The 22878-nt window shown below is 36.8% G+C and overlaps 1 protein-coding gene across 1 annotated transcript in view; it reads left to right on the top strand.

Annotated features, from left to right (window-relative positions):
• The window catches only part of KMT2C (lysine methyltransferase 2C), a gene marked incomplete in the record, with an annotated part of 134348 nt that overhangs the window by 63994 nt on the left and 47476 nt on the right, over positions 1 to 22878 (top strand). The window contains 11 exon segments of the mRNA XM_072413394.1: positions 324 to 495; positions 2518 to 2632; positions 3384 to 3556; positions 4662 to 4810; positions 8386 to 8496; positions 8746 to 9467; positions 14182 to 14301; positions 17802 to 17915; positions 19023 to 19124; positions 19790 to 19894; positions 21132 to 21313. Coding sequence (XP_072269495.1) covers positions 324 to 495; positions 2518 to 2632; positions 3384 to 3556; positions 4662 to 4810; positions 8386 to 8496; positions 8746 to 9467; positions 14182 to 14301; positions 17802 to 17915; positions 19023 to 19124; positions 19790 to 19894; positions 21132 to 21313 — 2065 coding nt within the window.

Below are 22878 nucleotides of genomic sequence, written 5' to 3'. Positions count from 1 at the left end.
AGAGTGGGGGGTCGTCTTATACGCCCAGTCGCCTTATACACCGGAAAATACGGTAAATATAAATAGAGGCACAATAAATATAAAGAGAAATAATATACTAGGTATTATCTCTACATGTATGAATTGCATACTGTTTTTGGAAAACTGTATTTTTCATGCTAGAAGTCCCTCAGTCTGTACAATAATGGGGGCATAAATAGACAATATATGTGAATGGATAAAAACTTTCTTTTGAAGGTCCCTAAATCTTTTAAAATGTTTTCTTTTTTGTTTGTTTATTTTTTTCATATCCTTGAGTTTCCTCTGTTTTTGTCTCTTTCCAGTTAAGGATGAAGCTAACTGTGCACTGTGTGACAGCTCTGGAGACCTGCTGGATCAGCTCTTTTGCACAACTTGTGGTCAGCATTACCATGGGATGTGCCTGGACATAGTGGTGACCCCTTTAAAACGTGCTGGCTGGCAGTGCCCTGACTGCAAAGTCTGTCAAAACTGCAAGTAAGGAGAGAAAAAAATTCAATGCCTACTACAGATACCAACTAATTATTATTTCAAATTCCTTTTTTAGCTTCTACCAAATGTAACACAACTATCCTACAACTATCCTACAGATATTGGTCCTGTGTTATACTAGCTCTATATTTTTCAGTTTTGTATGTACTAGCAGTAGCAATGTTATAGCTTCTTACTACTCTGTCTAGCTAGGTCTTCCAAGACACTGTTGTCAATAAAGGGTCTCACAGCAGTGTTTATAGTCCAGTTCAGGCGAGAAGCTTTTGGTGGCACCACTGCTCTACATGGATACATGAGTATTGTCAGTCTATTACAGGAGGTGCGTTACTGGCAGGCTCACCACGTAAAAAAAAAAAATGGTAAAGATTAATTGAAAAAGAAAGAAAAAATTACTGCAGCCATATATTTTTCCTTCTCGAGTTTAGATACTTTCTAAGGTCCTTTTGTTTTTTTTTGTTTTTTTTTAATAGTGTTTATTAAAAGTTACCATGACATTAGCTGTTGTATGTAATGACATATGACATTTGTGAAAAAAATTAGTTGGACGCAACATACATTTTTGGCTGTATCTTGTGTAATGTGTACAGCTACAATTTTTCTTTGTAAGTTTCGGTTTTGGTTTCTTCATCAAAAGAGCCTTGTAATTCCCTCTCTCCCTACCCAAAACCCCAGTCTTTTTTCTGATGACAGAAAGACAACACCCCACTGTGATAAAACAGAGTATTGATGCCTCACTTATTACTTTATTTTTGGGAATGTTATTGAGCAGCTTTTGCAGTCTTATAAACTAGCTAGAACCCTATTCATCCAAATGATGACAAGCTCGGAATATTAGGTATAATTACAGAATTCAGTCTTCAAGTCAGCATACAATTTCTTTTATGTTTAATTTACTTTTTTTAACTAGTTTTATTGAACCTATGGTATTTTATTCAAGTTTATTTAAGATTATCCTATCTGGAGCATATCCTTTAAACACAGGTATGCTTTGAAGTGTGCACACAATTTTCTGCACTGTGACTGTTAGCAAACAGTATAAATACTTTTTTCAGACCATGTTAAAGCTGTACTTTAAGCTTCTGTTTATTCCAGGCTCAAATCTAGCTAACTCCTCTTTTGGTTATTGAATTTCATTTTATTTCTGTCATGAAAACTCAGCATCACTTTTGGGTGTTACCTTGCACAGTCTGCATGCAGTTGTGTTGTCTCTGAATAGCCACTCCTACAGACTTACATCCAACCAGTAAGACATGTTAAGAAAATCCAGCACCAATTTCATGACGGCTTTAGTAATAAACTGTGCTTGGAGGAAAATGGTGGCTTTGATTTCTGATATTTACTTTCAAATAATTTTTTAATACTGATCTAGTAGCTTGGCTACCTCCTAAGATATTGAACCCCTTACCAGTCTTGCAGTTGTAAAACAGACTACCATTTAACTTAATTACCTTGATAGGATATCTAAGAGGTCCTTTATCATAGCAAAAACTCCATATGTTAAAGATTACCTGTCCTTAGATATGGTGGCTGCTGTCATTTCAACATCTACAGAAATGTTGATCTCACCAGAAATGGAATGATTTTGCCACTACATATGAGCTGAAAGTGCAAACAACATTCTCTTCCATCAGTAGATAAGCTTTTCCACCAACCCATAATGTAATAGGGGTGTAAAGAAAAAGACAAGTTTGAAGACCGCTGACTGAATTGAACATGGTACTGGTAAATTGCAGTGTAATATATATGGTTTTTTTGGGGGCCTAGAAACACTGTGATATTGGCATTTTACTGAATAGGAAAGTGGGAAATTTACTGTTTATATTCAATTGAAAGTGGATTGAGAGTGTCAATTATATATTAATCTGTAACAATTTATCACTTAGAGCTAGCCAAATTGACTTCAACTTACTGTCATATGATCTAATAAATTGTAATTCCAAAATTGTTGCATTTTGCATTATGTTCTTTGCTATTCCTCTCCTAATTTAATATTTCTTTTTATTGTAGGCATTCTGGAGATGACAACAAGATGCTTGTGTGTGATACCTGCGATAAAGGTTATCACACATTCTGCTTACAACCAGTTATGGACTCTGTACCAACAAATGGTTGGAAGTGTAAGGTGAGTTCATTATGTGTCATCTCCAGGAAGGTAGAATGATATGGCTATAAGGACCAGTATTTTAATAACTTTACACTCTAACTTTACTGTAGCTCTAAAAAAAAAAAAAAAAAAACTGCGGTAACACCTACCTGCATTCCTCTCTGACCAGTTACCAAGCAATTTTGATTGGGCAAAGATATGGATCTTCTGATACTGAAGTGTCCTAGTTTGTGTGTACGCATTTTTTTTTTACCACTGAACCCCTCCTATAATAAAGAGCAAATAGAAATGTATCAAAGACAGTTGCAGGTATATGCAAGTGATTTTAGGTTTTTACACCTTAAAAAAATATATATATTTTCCAATGTTCACACATTTTAAATAACTTCTTGGTTACACAATGTTTTTTTGTCAACACCGCATCTTTGGCTGGACTACTGTTGTGAAATGAATATGCAGTTTAATATAAAAAAAGTTGTAAACCTTATCAGGTAAATACCAGGGCTCTCTATGATTCTGATCTAATGGTGGGATTTATTTCTATTCTTTGGTGCCCAGTTCAGCTTTTCTCCAGTCCATCCTGCAGAAGGGTGGTGTGAGGGGATCTTTGTAAATTTTGGGAGTTGTAATCTAGGTTCTGTGATGTGCCTGTACTACCTCCTCACATGTCATGCAGGAACACGGGAAGGGGTGAGAGAAGGATGCCATTTAAGGAATACACAAAACGTATATAGGCAAACAATTTCTCCTTGTTTTGTTTCTTTTGTAGAACTGCAGGATATGTGCAGAATGTGGTACCCGGACCAGTCGCCAATGGCACCTGAACTGTCTGATATGTGACAATTGTTTCCTTCAGCAAATTACCATACCATGCCCACTTTGTGACAAGCCTCTTCAGCCAGAACTGCAGAAAGATATGCTTCATTGTCAGATGTGCAAAAGGTAACATTTACTTTCTTTTAGATCAGCGTAACAGCCAACTGCCCCTAAACTTTCCTGTTTGTTCTTTAAGGGCTGACTCACGCTATTACATTGCAGAAATGCTATTTTTATTGATTTTTCAGTTTAAATGGCATCTTGAAGACAGATGCAGTGTTCAGCAACACACTAAAATGTGCATGCACCTTTATTGGTATCTTCGATGAATAGGTTGCCTTTACACAATTTACGTTGTGTTATTTATTTTCCTGTCAAAATTCTGAGAAAGCACTGGGAGTGTCTTTCTTGCATAACAGGAAAGCTATGGCTCTGTGACTGAATTCATGTGTGTAGTTGTTGTGTGTAGACTTTTATTGTGATAAAAAATGTACAATCACAGAATTATCTTTTACACAACAGTGTACACACCTTGCTGTTAGTATATGTAACAGTACCGTGTAAAATATCTAATCCCCAAAAAATATTTTGTTTAACGATGGCTTGCAAAAGGTCTCCTTTTTTGGTAATGTTTTTTCTGATACTAAAACAGTTTTCCAGGTTTGAAACCATCCAGATTGGAAGAGGACCATTGCCGGATCGTAGAGTGGCGAGTTTGTTGAGGATAGCTTTAATATTAGTACAGAGTATTTATATACCACCGACACATTACAAAGCACTGTACAAAGTCCATAGTCTTTTCACTAGCTGTCCCTCATAGGAGCTCACAATCTAATGTCCCCACCATAGTCTTATGTCTTTTTTAATACAGTCTAAGGGCAATTTTGGGGCAAGCCAATTAACCTAACTACATGTTTGTGGAATGTGGGAAGAAACCATAGTACCCAGAGGAAACCCACGAAACTGGGTAAGAACCTGTAAACTCCATGCAGATAAAAGCCTGGCTGGGATTTGAACCTGGGACCCAGCCTCTGCAAAGGCAAGAGTTCTAACCACTGAGCCTCCGTGCTGCCCGGTGCTTTAAAAATAAGATGAGTATTTCAGCTAGACAGCTAGATCTGCAGCTCTAGTCCAGGGCAATGACTCGTTTGCCTTTTTTTTTTTTTTTTTTTTTTACTAACTTCATTTTTTTTGTGGTAACATTCTAACTTTATCTCTTCTGGTCTTCAAGGTGGATACATTTAGAATGTGAAAAATGTGCAGATTTCACAGATGATCAGTTAAAAGATGACTATATCTGTACAATGTGCAAACATTTGGAGCCAGAGGATGATGCAGTGGAGGAATGCATTGAGATGGAGGTTGCAGAATCAGATGCCAGTAAGTATTCTATAAATGTGCTCCTTGGTAATTGAAAATTAAATATTCGGTTATTTTTTTTTGTCATTCTTGTCAAGTATGTATAAAATACTGACAAAAATCCTGCTGAAAATGTTTTAAAAATATTTTGCATAGGATGAAGATGTAAATGCAAACTACCTTTTACATTTTCATTGGGCTAATTTTCAGCTCTGATGATGTTTCTTAACCTTTTATGTGACGGTTATCAGTTGCTTTTTTGCACCTTCCTTTTGGTTCCTCATAATAGATAAAAAAAATTTGATGAGAAATGTATTTGTCTGCGTACAGACAAGAAAACACTGGTGGGGGTGAACACTTACACTTCCTGTCTAAAGCCTAAACACTAAAAACATAAAAAAAAATTCATATTTTTGAACACTTGGGCAATGAAGTCTACCTGCCAAGTGGTTTAAATGTTTCCAGAATTTATTTAAACTGGTTACCTTGTATGCTAAATACCTGTGGTTATCACTGTTCTCATTCTCTACCTGACCTTGAATCTTTGTGTGCAGCTATACTCTTTGTAATTCACAAAAAAAGTGAGTGTGTACAGTACAAAATTATGTGGCAAGGAGTTTTGGGCTTTGGCACAAACACTAAAATGTAAACATAAGTAAAGCTTGTGGGTATGTTTAAATATGATTTAATAGTTTTTGCTGGTTAAACCCTTGCATGCACGTGCCCAGTTAAACCATATCTTCTAGAATGCTGTGCTTCCACCTATTCCTGCTGACTGAGGTTTGTTTTCGAATTGTTTTCTTTAGTGAATGTGTTCCTTAACCACCTGAGCGTTACACTGAGGTCTAGATTTCTGTACCAAAAGTGATCCACTGTTTTTCATGAAATTTTTTTTTTTAAATTGTTGACCTGTAACTTACAGAAATATGTCCGAACAGGGGTTCTAGTAGATAATATGAATATAAAAAATGTATTTACTTTTATTTTATTTTTTTGTATTGGATTGGATACTGGAGTTTGTATTCAATCCAATACAAAATGAGCGTTTGAATTTACCATTTATGTACTTTGTATTAATTTTATATTATTTTGTATTGGATTGGATACGCAAGTTTGTATCCAATCAAATACAAAATATAAATTTGAATTTCCAAGTTATTTCCTTTTTTTTTTTTTTTTTTTTTTGTATTGTATTGTATTGGATAGGGAGTTTGTATTCAATCCAATACAAAATGACAGTTTGAATTTACCAGTTATGTACTCTGCAATTTTTTTGATTATTTTGTATTGGATTGAATACAGGCGTTTGTATTGAATCTAATACAAAATGAGTTTCAATTTGAATTTCCCGCACACGCGTCGACGTCATCACGCACGCAGGGAGGAGCCGTCCGTTTTTTTTCCTCCGCCGGACGGCTTCTCGTTTCAGAGATCATCCGGCGCTGGAAGAAGAAGGACGTGGACGATCAGCGGGACCAGGTAAGATGCCGGCCGGCGGAACACAAGATGTGAAAAATCTCGAGTTAACCATCCTAGCCGTTCTTTTTTGCCCGCACGAAGGTCGGGCTTAACGGCAAGGAGGTTAAAGAAGTTCTGTTATTTGCTCCTGTGTGTATTCTTATCTTAAACAATGTTATCAAGCCTGGCCAAATCACTTCTGGACCACAGAATATATTGCAACTATGTTATAGAGATTAGGCCAGGGGGGTATTCTTTAAATTTTAAAACACTTACTTTTCAAGGGTTGCACTGTTCATTTATTACATTGCAGTATATTACATTTTGATTCTTGGGTTTAGATACACTAAAAGGTTTACTGCAATCAGCATAATGGAACTGCATTTTGAAAATGTTTTCCCAGGGTACATGATCATTACAGAAAATTGTTTTTCTTGTTGATAAAATGCTGCGTTCGTTTTTTAAATAGTTTTTAGGCTCCTATTTCTTGCCATTTCTGTTAAAGTAAAAATATTTGTTGGCCAGTACTTTTAAAATGTATGTTCATCTTTAGGTTTTGTTTTTATTTTTCATTTTTTTATTTAACCTCCCGACCGTTAAGCCTGACCTTGCTACGGGCTAAAAAAAAGTGCTATTTTGGTTAACCCCGAGATTTTCCCTACATTAAAATCCCCACTTACCTGGTCCCACTGTGCTCATCCAGCGTCGTGTTCGTGTTCCAGCGTCGTCCTCCGTCGTCCGTCGATCTCCCTCTCCAGCGTCGGCTGCCTTTTCCTATACCACCAAGATAAGATAAGATGCCGGCCAGCGGAACACAAGATGCCTGATACCTGGTCCCGCTGATCGTCCCGCGTCGTTCTCCGTCCAGCGCCGGGTGCCTTCTGAAACGAGAAGCCGTCCGGCGGAGAAAAAAAAGCAGCTCGGCTTCTCCCTGCGTGTGTGATGACGTCGGCGCGTGTGCGGGAAATTCAAATTCAAACCCATTCATTCATTTTGTATTGGATTCAATACAAACTCCTGTATCCAATCCAATACAAAATAATATAAAATTAATACAAAGTACGTAACTGGTAAATTCAAACTCTCATTTTGTATTGGATTGAATACAAACTCCTGTATCCAATCCAATACAAAATAATATAAAATTAATACAAAGTACGTAACTGGTAAATTCAAACTCTCATTTTGTATTGGATTGAATACAAACTCCCGTATCCAATCAAATACAAAATAATTCAAAACAAACTCCAATAAATACACAATAAAAGTTTTAAAAATTGCCACACTAGGGAGGTGTTTTAGAATAATATAGTACTTTACAATATACAGAGTTATTGCTTTTTCAGTATTTTCAGTATTTTTGATTTGTTTATGTAGTCATGTTTAAGCTGATTTTTGTGTTTTTCCTTTAATTTTATTAAAAGTTTTTTTTTTTTGTTTTTTTTTTTACATGATTGTGTGTTTCAAACATTTTTTATATTCATAATATCTACTAGACCCTTGTTCGGACAAATTTCTCTAAGTTACAGGTCTACAATTTAAAAAAAAAATTTCATGAAAAACAGTGGAACACTTTTGGTACAGAAATCTAGACCTCAGTGTAACGCTCAGGTGGTTAAAGTCTGAGCTTCAGATGTGTATTTTACCAAAATGTTTACTTCCTAGAGAGTCCTGCATTTCTTTACTCTTTGCTAAGTCTCTATTGTATGCCTCCCCTAAGTGATTGAGCTGTGTGTAATCTCATCTCCTGCCATCCAAATCTACTCAAAATATTGGTTCCACAAACTATTGTCAAAATAGCTGTAAATCAATCACCTGCGGAGCTCTTGTAGCCTTAAGGGTGCTATCATCTGGCTGCAAGTGGTAAATGTGAAATATTTCATATCGGTGTGATTAAAAATGAACACATTTTTAGATTTTACCACTTAATTTACAGACATGTATTGATTTTTATTTCAGCTTATTCAAAAAAAAAAATGTACATTTCTGCAGAGTTAAAATGAATCTAGCCTTATAGCTTTCCAGTATATTCATTATGTTCTCCATCTTAATAAATCTGACCGTGGCTCACAATTTTTCCTCTTGCCATAGTAATGAGTTTGCTATTTTATCAGGCTAACATCATTTTATTAATTCAGTTTGCACAGGTGAGATTGAAGTGGATACAGGTGGAAAAATTACATTTCAAGGTGAAGCACTTATTCAAAATCATATTGTTCAAGATGAAGCAGCTATGTGTGTTGATGAAGGTATGTTTTCATTTCTAATTAAAAGATAATGAATACTCAACTGCATGTTGTCTGTTCACAGCAAATTCTTCCACATACAAGCACCCCCCTCCCTCCCTCCCTCCCTCCCTCTCTCCCTGGTAATGTACAGAACCAAAATTAAAAAAAGGTTTTCTCTGTCCAAATATTTATGAACCTAACAGTATGTGCAGTACAAAGAAAAGGTAACAAACTAATGTTTTTTTACATGTTTGTTGGGTATTATTGTAGGGACGCCCGAGAATGATGTCAAACCGGACTTGGAAAGCAAACCATCCAGTCATGTCAATTTAAACAGTATGGATGTCCCCCATTCAGACATGGCACACTTGCCATCTGATGACAGGGCAGATGAGGATGATTCCGAAAAGAACAGGTCTCCTCAGCAGCCACTATGTCTTAAGGAAGTCAAAACGTCATCCGCAGAATCGCAAACTTCATCCGAGAATAAAACTGAGTCACTCACCTTTTCACATGACCTGGAGGCTTCTTGTAAATCGCCTTGCAAAGTGAAACTCACAAATGATGCTTATGCACAGTTAGAGGAGCACTTTGACTTAAGCATGGGCAATGAGCACATTTTATCCTCTAAGAAAGAGGATCCTCTTATTTTGGAAAACATGGACATTCAACGCATGGAAGCCACTCCCAACAGTGAGACATCTACAGAAATGAGCTCACCCCTAGGGCTCAAAATTCTTAAATCTCCCACGGGATTGGATTCCCCTGCCACCTCTGTTGACACTAGTAAGACCAGTGTGTCATCCTCACCAGCAGTGTCTATTGACTTTCATTCTTCAAATGAACTGTTTCAAAGTCAAACTCCGGCACATAGTTTTAACACAACAAATGCCTTTTCCACCACATTTATATCCGTAACTCCAAAAATTGGCATGGGTAAGCCAGCTATTACCAAAAGGAAGTTTTCTCCAGGCCGGCCAAGATCCAGACAGGTATATATATATATTTTTTTTTTTCAGATGGCTTTTTCATAACTATTTGTGTGTATATTTAAATATCCCACAATACGGGCCACTAAAATGAGACTATAATGTGAGGTTTGCAATATTATTTATATAAAGACATGAGGCTTTTTTTTAATAACATCTACAGTTTATCTGTTGAACAGCGACTTAATTGTTAATGTTAAATATCTTTTTTTTACCATAAATGTTAAAAAAAAAAAAAAAAAAAAAAAAGAGCAAAACATCTAATCCAGCTTCACTGATGAAAGTGTATCCTCCAGCATTGGAAAGCTTTAATAAATCAGGTCCAATATGTCAATGGAAAGGACACTTGGAAGACGTTGTTCTGGAGCCAGTGCCTATGTCAGTAAATTCTTAGCTTCCAGTAGATCCCTTGACACCTTGCAAAAATTTTACAACTCTGTTGATGATATCATAGGAAGTCATATAAGCTGTTAAGGGGGGATTTGGAGTTAAATTTAGGTAAGGTGTAGACATCTGTAATAGTGTTTTGGTAGCTGAACTTAACTTGACTCATAATTTGACTCAAAGTTGTGAACATTTTATTTATGCTCAGAATGTCTTAAAATCCAGAGAGTGTATGCAGATGCACTTTGTTCTGCTATAATGTAACTTTTGCCTAGAGCACCAATTTGGGTAATATATTCCTCACAAAGCATGTTTTTGCATATATATTTGAGGAAGTGTTAGGTGTGACCAGACATGGCTATCATTCAGCATCTCACAACATCTCAGACCGCAATCTAGCCTCCTTACAGTTTAAAGGAAAATATGACATTAAAATCTACATTTTGATCCACTGCAGAAATATACTGATTCATTAGGGAGGATTGATTTTGTAGATTAAATGTACTTGGTAAAATTCTGGTGAGATTTAAACTGCAAAAACTTCACTCCTTGATTTACACAATGTTTTCTTCATGATTTTCTGGTGTTTTATCTCCTTTTTGCATAGCTGTGTGGGAAACCTCGGTGCTCTCTACATGTAACACACAAGAGCTTTTTTTTTTATTGCTGTATTACTATTACTGAACAGTATTTTTTTATAGCGCCCAACATTATTACTTAGTGCTGTGCATTAAATAGGTTTAGCAAATGACAGATACAGTGACGCAGGGCAATTTACATGTAACACACAAGGGCGTTATTTGCTGCAGTAGTCATTTTTATACATCTATGTATAGCAAATCTTCATCTAGGACTACTATTTCTGTTTTGAGCAAAGTCGAGGAAAATGGGTAAAAAACTACATCCACTGTCTTGCTATTCAGCTCCCCCAGCCCAGTGTATGAAGTTTGCTGGTTTTTGCTATCTGAAATTTCGTTGCACAGCGCAAATCCAGAAACTCCATGGCATCCACAGACTAACATAGTGGATGTGTATTACGCAGCAGACATTAAATATCATTGGCACTGGGCAATGAGTCATATGTCCTTTGAATGTAATAATCTCCCAAAGCTCTTTCTTAGTGACTGGAGTAGCATAAATGAAAAGACAGCTTTGTATAGGAGCAGTATCTACTGCAAGATTTTACAAAGCATTCACAAAGATTTTAGCAAACTTTAAGCAGCTTTGTTGTAGACTTTAAAGCACCACTCAGTTCCAGTTTTAAGATGACGATCACACTTCAGAGAAGCTGAAGCCTGGTAGTAAATTGGAATGGAAATATCTTCCATTTAGTTCATTTTTAATGACTTCAACCTGGAACTGAAGGTTGAGATAAAAGTTTAACAATGCTGTTTTTATGCTTAGTTGACACTTTTGAGTTTAAGTTTAAGTTGATACTTTTGAGTATAGGCCGATCGTAATACTTAACAGGCACCTATGTCTTCAACTCTGAGATCGTTCCAAGCCATTGAATTATCAGAGTATTGAAAGCATACAGAAATTGTTTTTATACACACACATATCACACTGAAGACACACGTGACCAGTTTTACGATGGTGCCACTAAACTATCTGGACTTTTGACTAGACTTTTAATTCCATTATGTTTTTTTACTGAGTTCTGGGTTTAATGTTTTGTTGGATTTACAGGTTATCAAGTAGTGAGAGTCTTCTTTCAAGGAAGATTTCCTAGTATACATTCTTGGTTCAATCTTGACTAGTGACTAGTTTTTGTGAAGCAATTGGCTATCTTGGGTTCCTCTTTTTAGGATACAATATTTCCCCAGTAGAAATAGAGGCAGAAAGATAAAAATGAGAGTTTGCAACCTTTGCCTACAGTATTTAAAGCTTACAAATACAATTCTAGTTGGAGCTCCACTTTAAATTCTGTCTTGCATTACTACCTGATTGCAGATGATAGTACTACCACTTTTTATTTTCTCCACTATTTGTAAATCAGTTGTATCTGTGCTTTTTGTGGTTGAGCTGTATGGATAAGAATAGTTGAATCTTTTAGTATTTCAGGATATTGGCCCTATCTAAGGGAATCTTGCTTCCAATTGTTGGGGAATCAGCATTTTTATTTAAATATCTCTCCACATATTTCCTTATCTTTAATTTCGGCTTCCAAGTTATCAGTGCAAGTATAGTTCCAGCTGTTTAAAAAAGGCATATAAAGATGGGATCATTCTAGTGTACTAGTGTTTTTGTTCTGAGTTATTTGATGAGCTTTTAGTTCATGTATCACTGATGAAAGCTTTTGATTCGCTTTTTCTGTTTGTGGCTATACAGTTTATTTCGGAGCTGTGATGTTTAAATAATATGGTTATCATTCCTATATCATACAACCGTAGGAAGACTCGGGTTTCATTATGATATCCAGGCTGTATCCCTTTTGCTTGCTACTGCCATTGACCTTAAAATTTAAGTTGTGATTGGCTCTTCTTGGCCCATGTGTCTGCTACATCTGTGCATGAGCATTGAAAGTAATGTTGATTGCCTTGCCATTGCTAGCTCCCATACACCATCTTTTTTGCTGTGTTTTTTTTGCTATGTGTTATTGTCTGCTTTGCAGTGTACAGTTATTTTTGCTCTTCATTTTATTTTCCTAAAATGTAGACTTGGCAGACCATAGAAACATTAACGAAGATAGGTTGTCTTGGTCTCAATCCTCTGTAAAAATGTTTGTATATCAAAGTTTTTCTCATCCACGGAGTTTCCTTTTTTAAAGTTTTATAGTTTTTATAGTTAATTTAATGATGGTTATATGCAGGGTGTCTATACCCTCTCTCCAGCACATTTGGCCAACATTCAGAAAATGGTTCAAAGATGCAGTGCTCAGAGAACATAAAAAATAGTTCTAAACATGAGAAATATGTTGTTTTCCCGCTGATATCAGGCTGTGCCGAGAGAGCTCAAAAGAAAAGCACTGCTTGATTTTCTTTTTCTTTGATGCCTCTTCGCTCAGTGTTAAGATGAATATTTGTCAGGACAGGAGCTCCATTACCATGGAGAGAACTGTTGCACTCAATGCTGTTCAGTTCCTAAAGCAGATCCTGCATCTAAATGCAAGCCCTGCAATTTAAAAGATTTCCACCCTAAAAAAAAAAGGACTATTGGATTAAAAAAAAAATGTGTTTTGGGTACACTTGCCTATGCAGGGGTGACATAGCTGAGCTGAACTTATCCTACAATCCTGCGAAAGCAGAGAATTCCAAATCACATGAGAAGACACCTCTGCACATTGGTGCCGTGCCATTTCACAAGTTTGTGGTTCTCTGCTTTCCCAGGAGAAAACACAGTGACATTGCTCTTGCATATCGGGGTGTAAAGTGAATAGCTAAGTAGAAAAAAAATGACCTAAAAATTAACTTTGCTCACAAGTCCTTATATTACCCTGTTCTGTTATACATAGTATAACAGCAGCTTGCAGACATCAATTGAATACCAATTGGCAGGACTGCTACCTCACAGTATTACCATTTATTTAATTATAGTTGAACTTTAAACTTTGCAGGCTTGAAAACCAGTTAGTTTAGTCAGGCTCTTCCCATAGTAGTAGTACCATTTTTTCCATGGTTAGTAGGTGATGTTTTTATGTCTGTAGGCCCTATCATGACCCAGTGTTCTTGGAAGAAAATCATTCAGTAGGGTTGAATATCTTCAACCAGTTGCTGTAGCTTAGTCCCATGTGGAGCCTTTGCCAAGGATGCTTGCTCAGCATTCTCTTTCTCCACTCCTCAAGCATAAATAAAAACGTATTTGATGTGCTTGCTTGTACCTCATTAATTTTTTTTGGCTATTGGATTTTTTGTGATCCAAAAGCTGAATCAATAAAGACTGCAGGTAACCTAAAATGTATGTTTCTTAATGTGTTTGGTAACTCCATTGTTACCAAAGCAGTGGTAGGGTATTCTTTACCACGCTAAAACAAAAAAGGGCCAAACACAAAAGTACATTTTTAAACAATTATGTTTTATGACATGTGATTAGTTGGTATAAGATGTTTATCTTGACTCCTCCGTTTGTGTTTCTAAATACCCAAGTAAAGGTTTAGTTCCTCCCAAATGTAATGGGAAAGAAGAGGAACAAAATTAGAAAAAAAACTTGCAGGTTGTATTTGAAGTTCAACAGCTATTGCCAAGACATCATTGCTAATGTGGTCCATATAGCTACAAGTCTCATGCAACCTTGTTGTCTACATTTGCTTGGCTTTTCTAACCTTTTATGTTGCTGGCTTTATTTTTTCTGTTTCTGAGTTTATACATGTATTTTTTCACCTGCCATGTCTTAGGCCTCTTGGAGTACCCATAATACAGTGAGCCCACCTTCCTGGTCAGCCGATGGCTCAGAAGGTTGGGACATTTTTAAATCCAGACAGCTTCTCGGCAGTCCGTTATGGAGCATCAAAGTGGTAAATAAGTTGTATTTCTACTTGTGTGTTATTTCCCTTCTTCCTTTACCTGTGGAATAAGTGTCATCTCTCCCTGTAGATTTTAGATTTGTGAACTTAAGGTTATTAGGTGCTTGTTTTTCCAGCTTTGGGCATATCCTCCTAATGATTGAAAAGTGATTTAATAATTACCTTATCAATGTCTCCTGCTGTGGCAAGTGTTGTTTTTTGTCTATGCTCTGTAAATTCCAAATGTGTAAGTATTACAAACCCCTTTCCTACAATACACCTATGCCTAGTTTATTTTTGTTACTTGCTTTGATGATTATACTTAATAATTTGCATGACTGAACTAAAATTTAGTAATTTCATTTTTCACACATTTACACACTAAATATAAGAATATTTTATGTTTCACTGTTTTTATTGTTTCTTTGTTTCACTGGTTTGTACTTTGGTATTTGTATTGGCCTTCCATTTGGGAACAAGATAAATTGTACCTCTAGTCCAAATATATTTCCTGGACTGAGTGAGGAAGGGGTAAAACCACTGCATGTTTTTGATTGCTCTCTGGGTCCCCACTGGGGTTGTTTCTGATACCTTCTTGTCACGGTCATTTAGCAATAAGTAAAGTGAATCAACAGGTTTACAGATTGCAGTAAAAAACAAACTGATGAGTTTTAACATGTTCTAACTCTTAACATCAGATACATCACTTGGTTTAGCTTGAATCTGATGTCTATAATGCCTTTTTGTTGTGTTCATGATAGCATAATATCACAGTGTGCAAAGAGAAGTACTGCAGATTGTCAAAATGATTCTGTGTGCTCCAGTGTGCAAGCCCGCAAGGTGTGCACACCAACAGTGTTAAGTCAATAAATGCTTAGTGTCAACATCACCAACCCTCCCGAAAAGGGAGCAAACCTTTTTCACAGCCAGTCATAGGTGGTGCTTGGCCTCCAGTTACTGTAGATTTGCTGAGCAGCATGCTTTACCTAGTCCGAAAATTTAACCCAAACCATAGTGTTAGGGGGCGGATTAGGTTCCTGGTGTACCTTCATGCACCAGGTACGTAGACGTAACAGATACCAAGGACAAGTAGAATTTTTGACTACTAGAATGATTCGACCAAAATTCTGCTTGAAAGTAGCCAAATTCTACAAACGTAGAATATTGCACACTGATATTTGTCCCTATGGTTGCCTCGATTCTAACATAATTCTACTAAAAAATTAGGTAATCCACTACTAATCTATAAATTGAAGTATTAGCATCGCTGCCATTTTGCCCTCAAAGCGGCATGGGCATTACTGCCCGTGATTAATAAAGATTCCTCATCACTTTTCTATTTGTACAATATTATGCACACATGTGGGGGTCTTCCCATGCATTTTGTTACGTTTACCTAGATTTACAAGATGAGAATATATTCCCATTGACCTCCAGTGTCCCTCCAGTCTCTTTTAACTGGGTGTACCACCTTGCACTTTTCAGTCACCACCCCTGTGGTTTTTGAGTTGTTTTTTCTACATAGCTTAAGAATTTGGGGGGAAATTACGGACTTCAATAGAATTTTTATTTGCCTTTCAATTCAACCCCATCATTGGTGTCACATCAGGCAAACTGTCTGCAAACCAAATACAGTCAAAATCGTCCAAAACAAATTAAAACTTAAATAAAATGGGGTAGTGTTTTTCTCTTTTGATGTGTGTTTTATTAAAGTATTTTATGCCATTTAACATACGGTTTGGTTGGTTGCTGTTGCATATGGTTGCCGGTAATATTTTGCATCAGTAGATTTTTTTAATTGTTTGTCTATCCGAACATTTTTTTTCTTATTAATTTTCTCTAGCATGGGAAAGGATAAGATATCCTGTTGGATTTCTACTGATTTTCAGGACTGTTAGGAGTGGAGTGTTTCTAAGCTCACTCATATTACCAGTGACAATTCTTCCCCAGGCGGGGAATAGTTTTTAATCGAATAGCATATGTAGTTTGATATAGCCACTTGGTTCCAGATACTTGTTTGTCTCTTCTTTTGTCCTTTTGGAAAGTAACTTATTAGGCAAAATGCTTTGTGATGATGACCTAGGCTTTAGACTTACACAAATGTGTATTTGGTGACTTTTTTTTCCTAAGTAAATTATATTTACATTTGAAACTGCCACCGACACCAAAAGCTTTCCATGCAGGCAATCATCATCCTTTTTATTGGTTTAGCAATGGCAGCTTCTATCATTTTAGTGATTTGCTTTAATACCAGTGAGCAAGTTTGCAGATGAGGACTTCTAAGTTACTAAACAACTAACACTCAATTAAACTCAAATTATACACCACATTAGTAAATTAGACAAAACAAAATTTTTATACAGTACAAATAATGTTAAATAAAAAAATATCTGAAATATACTGAATGAATAGAAAACAACCTTGCTATGTTGTACACATAAAAGGTTAAAATAAAAAAAAAAAAACAACCTAAAAAAATGTTGTGTGCTAAAGCAGAGTTATTTTCTGTTCTTTTTTATTTTTTTACCATTTGTATTTTGTAATAGTGTTATCTTTTCATTGTTATTTCTAATTCACTGGGGTGGTGTACAACTTATGGTTAAGGGATTGTTTGATTGTTGGGTCATTTAGAGTTTTTTTGCACATCCACTAGTGCTGTTTCTGACTCTGAAAGTATTGACAGAAGTCTGTAAACAGCCAAAGGTCCAACATTTTCAGAATTAGGTCAACAAATGGCAACCCTAGATTTCTCTTGGTAAGCTCCACACTAAAGGTATTTGGCACATTGCTATGTGTCTGTCTGTGAACTGTAAGGCTAGCTAGCCTTGGCTTCAAGTGCTTACCCAACCTAGGCTCTATAAATTTCCAGTTCGTACATTGAGTACACATTTCCCCTTGAACTCAACGCACTAAATTCAGCTTCAAATCAACAGACTCAAAAAGATGTTGTGAATGCGCACATTTAGCAAAACCTGTGAAATGAGCCAAACATTTTTGCATTAGATTCCTATTAATGTTTTTAGCATTTAGTTTTATTTTTTTCTCCCGAAATCAGTTTTTTCTTACAAATTGCATTTAAATAAATCCAAATGTTTGGTCCAGGTCTGTGGTGCTTTATCTTTGGAACTGTATTTATATAGTTATGTATTGCAACATCATGTAGAGTATCTGCCACACAACATGCAAGTCTCATAACAGTAAAATGATCAATATAAAGGGATTTGTCTGTGATAACAGAAGATAATGGAATCCAAGCTCATTGATTGTAGGAACCAATCAAATGCTTGCTTTTGTTTTCTAATCTGCAATAAAGTAATGATTATTGGTGTTTGCTTTGGGTATTGTTGGCACATTCCTTCTTTCTTTCTTTTTTTCCTTTTATAAGTTCCCCAAAATTGTCTTTTTTTTTTCTTACGGTTTCTTCTTTGTCATCTTTATACCTTTAAGTAGACTGTAGGCTTACTGTAATATTTGCAAAGATTCAATGTTTTGTTTTACTGTTATTTTAACAGGGTCGAGGCTCAGGATTTCCAAGGAGGAGACCAAGAGGTTCTGGGCTTTCTGGCCGTGGCGGAAGAGGCCGCTCAAAATTAAAACCGCCTATAGGCAACTATATAATTCCAGGGGTACAATATTTAACTTTTGCTTTTTTTTTTGCTCAGTAATATTCATTGATCTGCATAAGAAAAAACTTGCCAGTTTTCAAAAGAAAATTATTTTTAAAGTAATTATACCAGAAGTACTTTTGTAGCAGTTTTGTCCCTTTTAAGGACTAAAAAGAGAAGTGTTAATGGCACAAAGGAAGCAGTTAAGCCCTTTAGAGATGTCAGAATACTGTTGGTGTAAACAATCTTTAGTGATTATTTCCAGTGACAGGTGAACCAACAAGTGCTGTACACACAACACTGTCCTGTTCTATTGAGAAAGAAGAGGGGAGGATGAGCATGAGCATGCAGCAACCCGTTCTGCTTTTCTCCATAGGAAAGCACTGCAGTTCCTGATAAGCTGCTTGTTAATCTGCCAGGGCTGATTAACGACATTGAGAAATAATGGGTGTCTACTTCTCCAAGCTTGCATTGCAATACATGCTTTATTTCTGCAAAATTGCTCCGAGGATGGGGGGGGGGGGGGGGGGGGGGGGGGGGGGGGGGGGGGGTAGGGTGTTTGTTCAGAGGTGGAGGTGATGTGGTGGTCATTATTTTCCCTGGTGAGCACCCAGTCCTCACAATTTGGGGCATTCTCTGGTAATACGTCATGTTCATTTCACAAATCTTTAACACAAGGATTTCTTTTAGCCATTCTTTTGAATTTTATTGAACTTGGTTAAAATAATTTAAAATGTTTAAAAACAAGTGAGGATCCTTATCTTGTTAAGCCTTGTGTTTTGATTTTCAGAATAATGGCAGGATAAAATTTGCTTGCAAAAGTGCAACATTGTAAAAGGTGCATCTATAAAAAGAATATTAGCCTGACAATTCCCAATCCCCTTGTCTATCAATGATTGTGTATGTAGGCCATGTACAAGACAGACCGTGACAATGTTAAGGTAGATATTCTCATCATCATTCTGTTTCTGTGACAGTTCACAAGGCACAAACCGATAGGTGTGTTTTAGTGCCATAGTGACTAGTATTACAGAAAGGCTTGGAAATTTTGTTTGGGAAGATGTTCTAACGCTGGGACATAGTGAATATTCCTGAGAGGCTCCTGACTGTTCTTTGTTTCTCCTGCAGGTAACCACAGTTGATATTTCATCATACAAGGAGGAGGAAGAAACCTCAATGCACAACACAGTTGTTCTATTTTCCACAAGCGACAGGTTCACCTTGCATCAGGTTGGCAACTATTTTTGCATGAAAGGTTATTCCAAATTTAGTTCTAGTTCTGTTCAAAGCCTCAAAGTAACAAAATACTAAAAAAACATTTTTTATGAAATTTATTATCACTTTCTATTTCTACTTCACCCTAAATAAATTTCCTGCTCCATACAAAACTGTAAATGTTAGATCACATGTATGAACTTTTTTCATGTCAAAGGATTTTAAGTTATGTTCTGCTAGATTCCACATGAGATTAAAGAATTTTGAAAAACAAAGTGGGTACATTTTAAAAAATTTTGTGTCAATGTATTTGAAAAAAATACTTTTTTTAAATACCAAAGTTCAGTAGCCCAAGTTGAACTATATCCACTGAACTGAATAAGTCAGAGTAGTGATCCTTGACAGTCTGAAATGTTTCATTGAAAACTGAACTTTTATGTTGCATTCATGCACACTTATGAATGCCTATGCTAAATTCATAAAGACTATTTCTAGCCTTATGTACATTGAAATAAACACGTACAAGTCTTAAATTATGAAAATTATGTATGTTGTTCCCCTTTTTTTTGAGATTGGCTCCACTTTTACAAAATATTTTGCAAATGGTCACATTTTTCTGCTTTATAAGATGCTAACCTTACAATGGAAGTTTTTAATGTATTTATTTTTTTGCCTGGCAGGATATGTGTGTGGTGTGTGGTAGTTTTGGGAAAGGTGCTGAAGGAAGACTGCTTGCTTGCTCACAGTGTGGGCAGTGCTACCATCCATACTGTGTCAGTATTAAGGTGAGTAACCTTTTGTACCCAATAACAGTGTATAGTTTCATGTTCAGCCCCTAAGTTCATTAATACATCTGAACTAGTATAAGTTGTTGTACGTGAGGAATTTAGAATGATAAGTGAACATTGGATAAAATGTTCACCTATCATTTAAGTCAAATAGAATGTCGGCACAATTCACATTTTTCTATAACTGATTAGCCTAAGCAGTTGGCCTGCTACCATCAGGGGTCAGTTTTATTGATGTGTAGATAACTGACGACCAGTAGGAAGTTGTATTTAAAATGTAACCAACTAGTGAAAGTTCTTACTCGGATACAAAGCAAGTGCCTTGCTCTCCTACCTAAAAAAATTTACGATTGGGCGCTTTCGTTAGAGGTTCCTTCAGTTGTATTCTGTGGACTACATACCACCTCACCCTTACCTTGGCTCTGTAACAAAACTATGGGTTCTGAAGTCGATCGTGAAAATTAACAGGTCAGACAACACACAACAGGTAATTTTCTGCATGTTCCACATTCTTTAAATACGTAAAGCGTACCTAAACTCAGGTAGAAACCCTTTCATGTTAAGTAAAAATTTTAAAAAAAAAAAAAAAAAAATAGTGCAGTACTGCCCCCTAATTCTGAATGAATAAGGACACAAAGCCTCCTGGGATACCTACGTCAGGCATCACGGGAGGCTCTTGGGTGCTCCTTCTGCACATGCCGGAGCATGCACAGAAGGAGCCTTTTCGCAGGGAAAAAATGTGCTGATCTCGTGCATGCCCAGTGAAATTGGCAAGTTTTTTCCCCCAACCTGCGTCACCCGATCTCACGCCTGAATCAGGTGACGTAGGGATAAGAGGATGGCGGCACCCACTGCGCCGACTCGCGGATGGATGCCGGGTCGATGCGAAACCAAATGGAAGAGTCCTTGGGAGGGATCGGATTGCCCTGGGGCATTGAAGGCAAGTGTATTTTTTTCTGTTTTAAGGCTCTTTTGGCTTTAGTTCTTCTTTAGTTGGAGGAAGTGCTTATATTGAGGAGATGTTCTGAATATTTGTTTTTGTAATTTTGTCACTACACATACACTTTAACCATTAAACAATGTATTTATAGCACCTGTTGGATAAATGGTGTTGTGATTTCACCTAATGTATTTTTTTTACTGGAGTTATTTATGATAATATAGACTATTATTACTACCTTCATTACTACTAAATTATATTTCATTTATATATTTCATATGATTAAATCTGCAGATTAGTAAAGTCATCCTTCGTAAAGGCTGGAGGTGTTTGGAGTGCACAGTATGTGAAGCCTGTGGTAAAGCCACAGATCCTGGTCGATTGCTGCTCTGTGATGACTGTGACATTAGCTACCATACGTACTGTCTAGATCCACCATTACAGACTGTCCCCAAAGGAGGATGGAAGTGTAAATGGTCAGTTTTTTTTCCATTGTTTTCACTACAACTAGTATTTCGGAATTTGGTAAAGCTGTATTTGTTTTTATTGCTACTGCTATTTTTTGTTCTGAAATTAAATCTTAAAGTATTTACCTGTGCAAACAGAGAAATTAGGACGCTCCTGCAACATTTACACACATTCTCACATTGACTGGATATTCCATTATCATCATTTGATGGTACACCATGAAGTCACAAAAGTCATGTGGGTGGTAAAGTAATTGATCATTTTGACACCTGCCTCCACTGCATCCTTTGCTGGGAACTGAACATATCTCATCTCTCAAATTAACACTTCTGATCCAAAGCTTTCTTTGATTTAAAATAGCTGGTTTAAAAGACCTCTTTATGATAACATTAAATGCCAAATTAAAACAAATAAATAAAAGATGAGACAAAATGTGTGCAAAACTATATTACTGTAGTGGTATAAACTATCCATTACACTCCCTTGTGACCCACTATCATTTGTGAGAGGGTGGCTCTTCAAGCTAGAGAAGAAAGTCTGTAGTTTAATGCTTAGAGGTTTACCAGGATGACGGTATGTTTAAATGGGGGGATGAATAAGTTATATCTTAGAAGTGAGGTGACTGAGAAACGATTTACTCTGTTGTGGACATTGGGGGGTTTAAGGGAGTGGGGTGGTGGTTGGGTTGAATTGGGAGGGTAGTTTATGATTCATTCATGAGGATGGTTTTGGAGAATTGATGTTTTGAGAAGGGGGCGGGGGCAATTGGTCAGGGTTGGATGTGCTGGGGGAAAAGGAGTGAGTTGGCTTGAGATAAAAATGCTATAACGGTAGTTGTTGCAAAACCAGGTTGATCAGAATGCTATAAGCTAGAGGAGGTAGGTGGATAGTGCCTGGGTGATGGAGCATCATTGTGATCTATAGCGGCTGTCCGCAGGACTGTTGAACATGCAAGGACCTTGTAACACTGCAAGCATATACAGCTTCCTTGAAACTCTTTGGGTCAATGGAATAGCTTCCACATTTATTGAACTCCATCAGTGTGGCTTGGGAACGCGACTGCCACTTTGCATAGCCTGCTTTTCACTTGAACAACCGCCATGCCCTTCTGCACTGGCTGCAGCCTCTGGAGTATTTTTAGTATTGATACGAGGGAGTGCTGGGAAGTTCCTAGCTTTGCCCAGAAAAAAAGAGAGACAGAGTTTTGAATAAACAATAATTAATTCAACATATTCCCCCCTGAGACTGATGCACTTGTTACAGCATAGTTGCAGCTTTTCTAGACCGTTCAAATATAAGTCCTTTGGTTGGGCTGCAAACCAGCTCTCAGCAGCATCTTTGTTGTCAGTTATGTCCTCAAAATGTTGCCCCTCCAGGTGTTTCTTCAAATTCGGAAACAGATATTAGTCAGAAGGGGCCAGGTCAGGTGAGTAGGGTAGACTAGAGTAGGTGGACTTAATTGGAAACCCAGGGACCCACAATGTTGGGCCTGTGTGCAGGTGCATTGTCCTGCAATCCTTTTGGTCAACTTTCCACGATGTTTCGTCCTAATTGCCTCATTTAGCTGGTCCAG

The sequence above is a fragment of the Pyxicephalus adspersus genome, chromosome 5 (assembly GCF_032062135.1).
Source record: "Pyxicephalus adspersus chromosome 5, UCB_Pads_2.0, whole genome shotgun sequence".
Taxonomy (NCBI): domain Eukaryota; kingdom Metazoa; phylum Chordata; class Amphibia; order Anura; family Pyxicephalidae; genus Pyxicephalus; species Pyxicephalus adspersus.
This window is presented reverse-complemented; position numbering and strand designations above follow the sequence as displayed.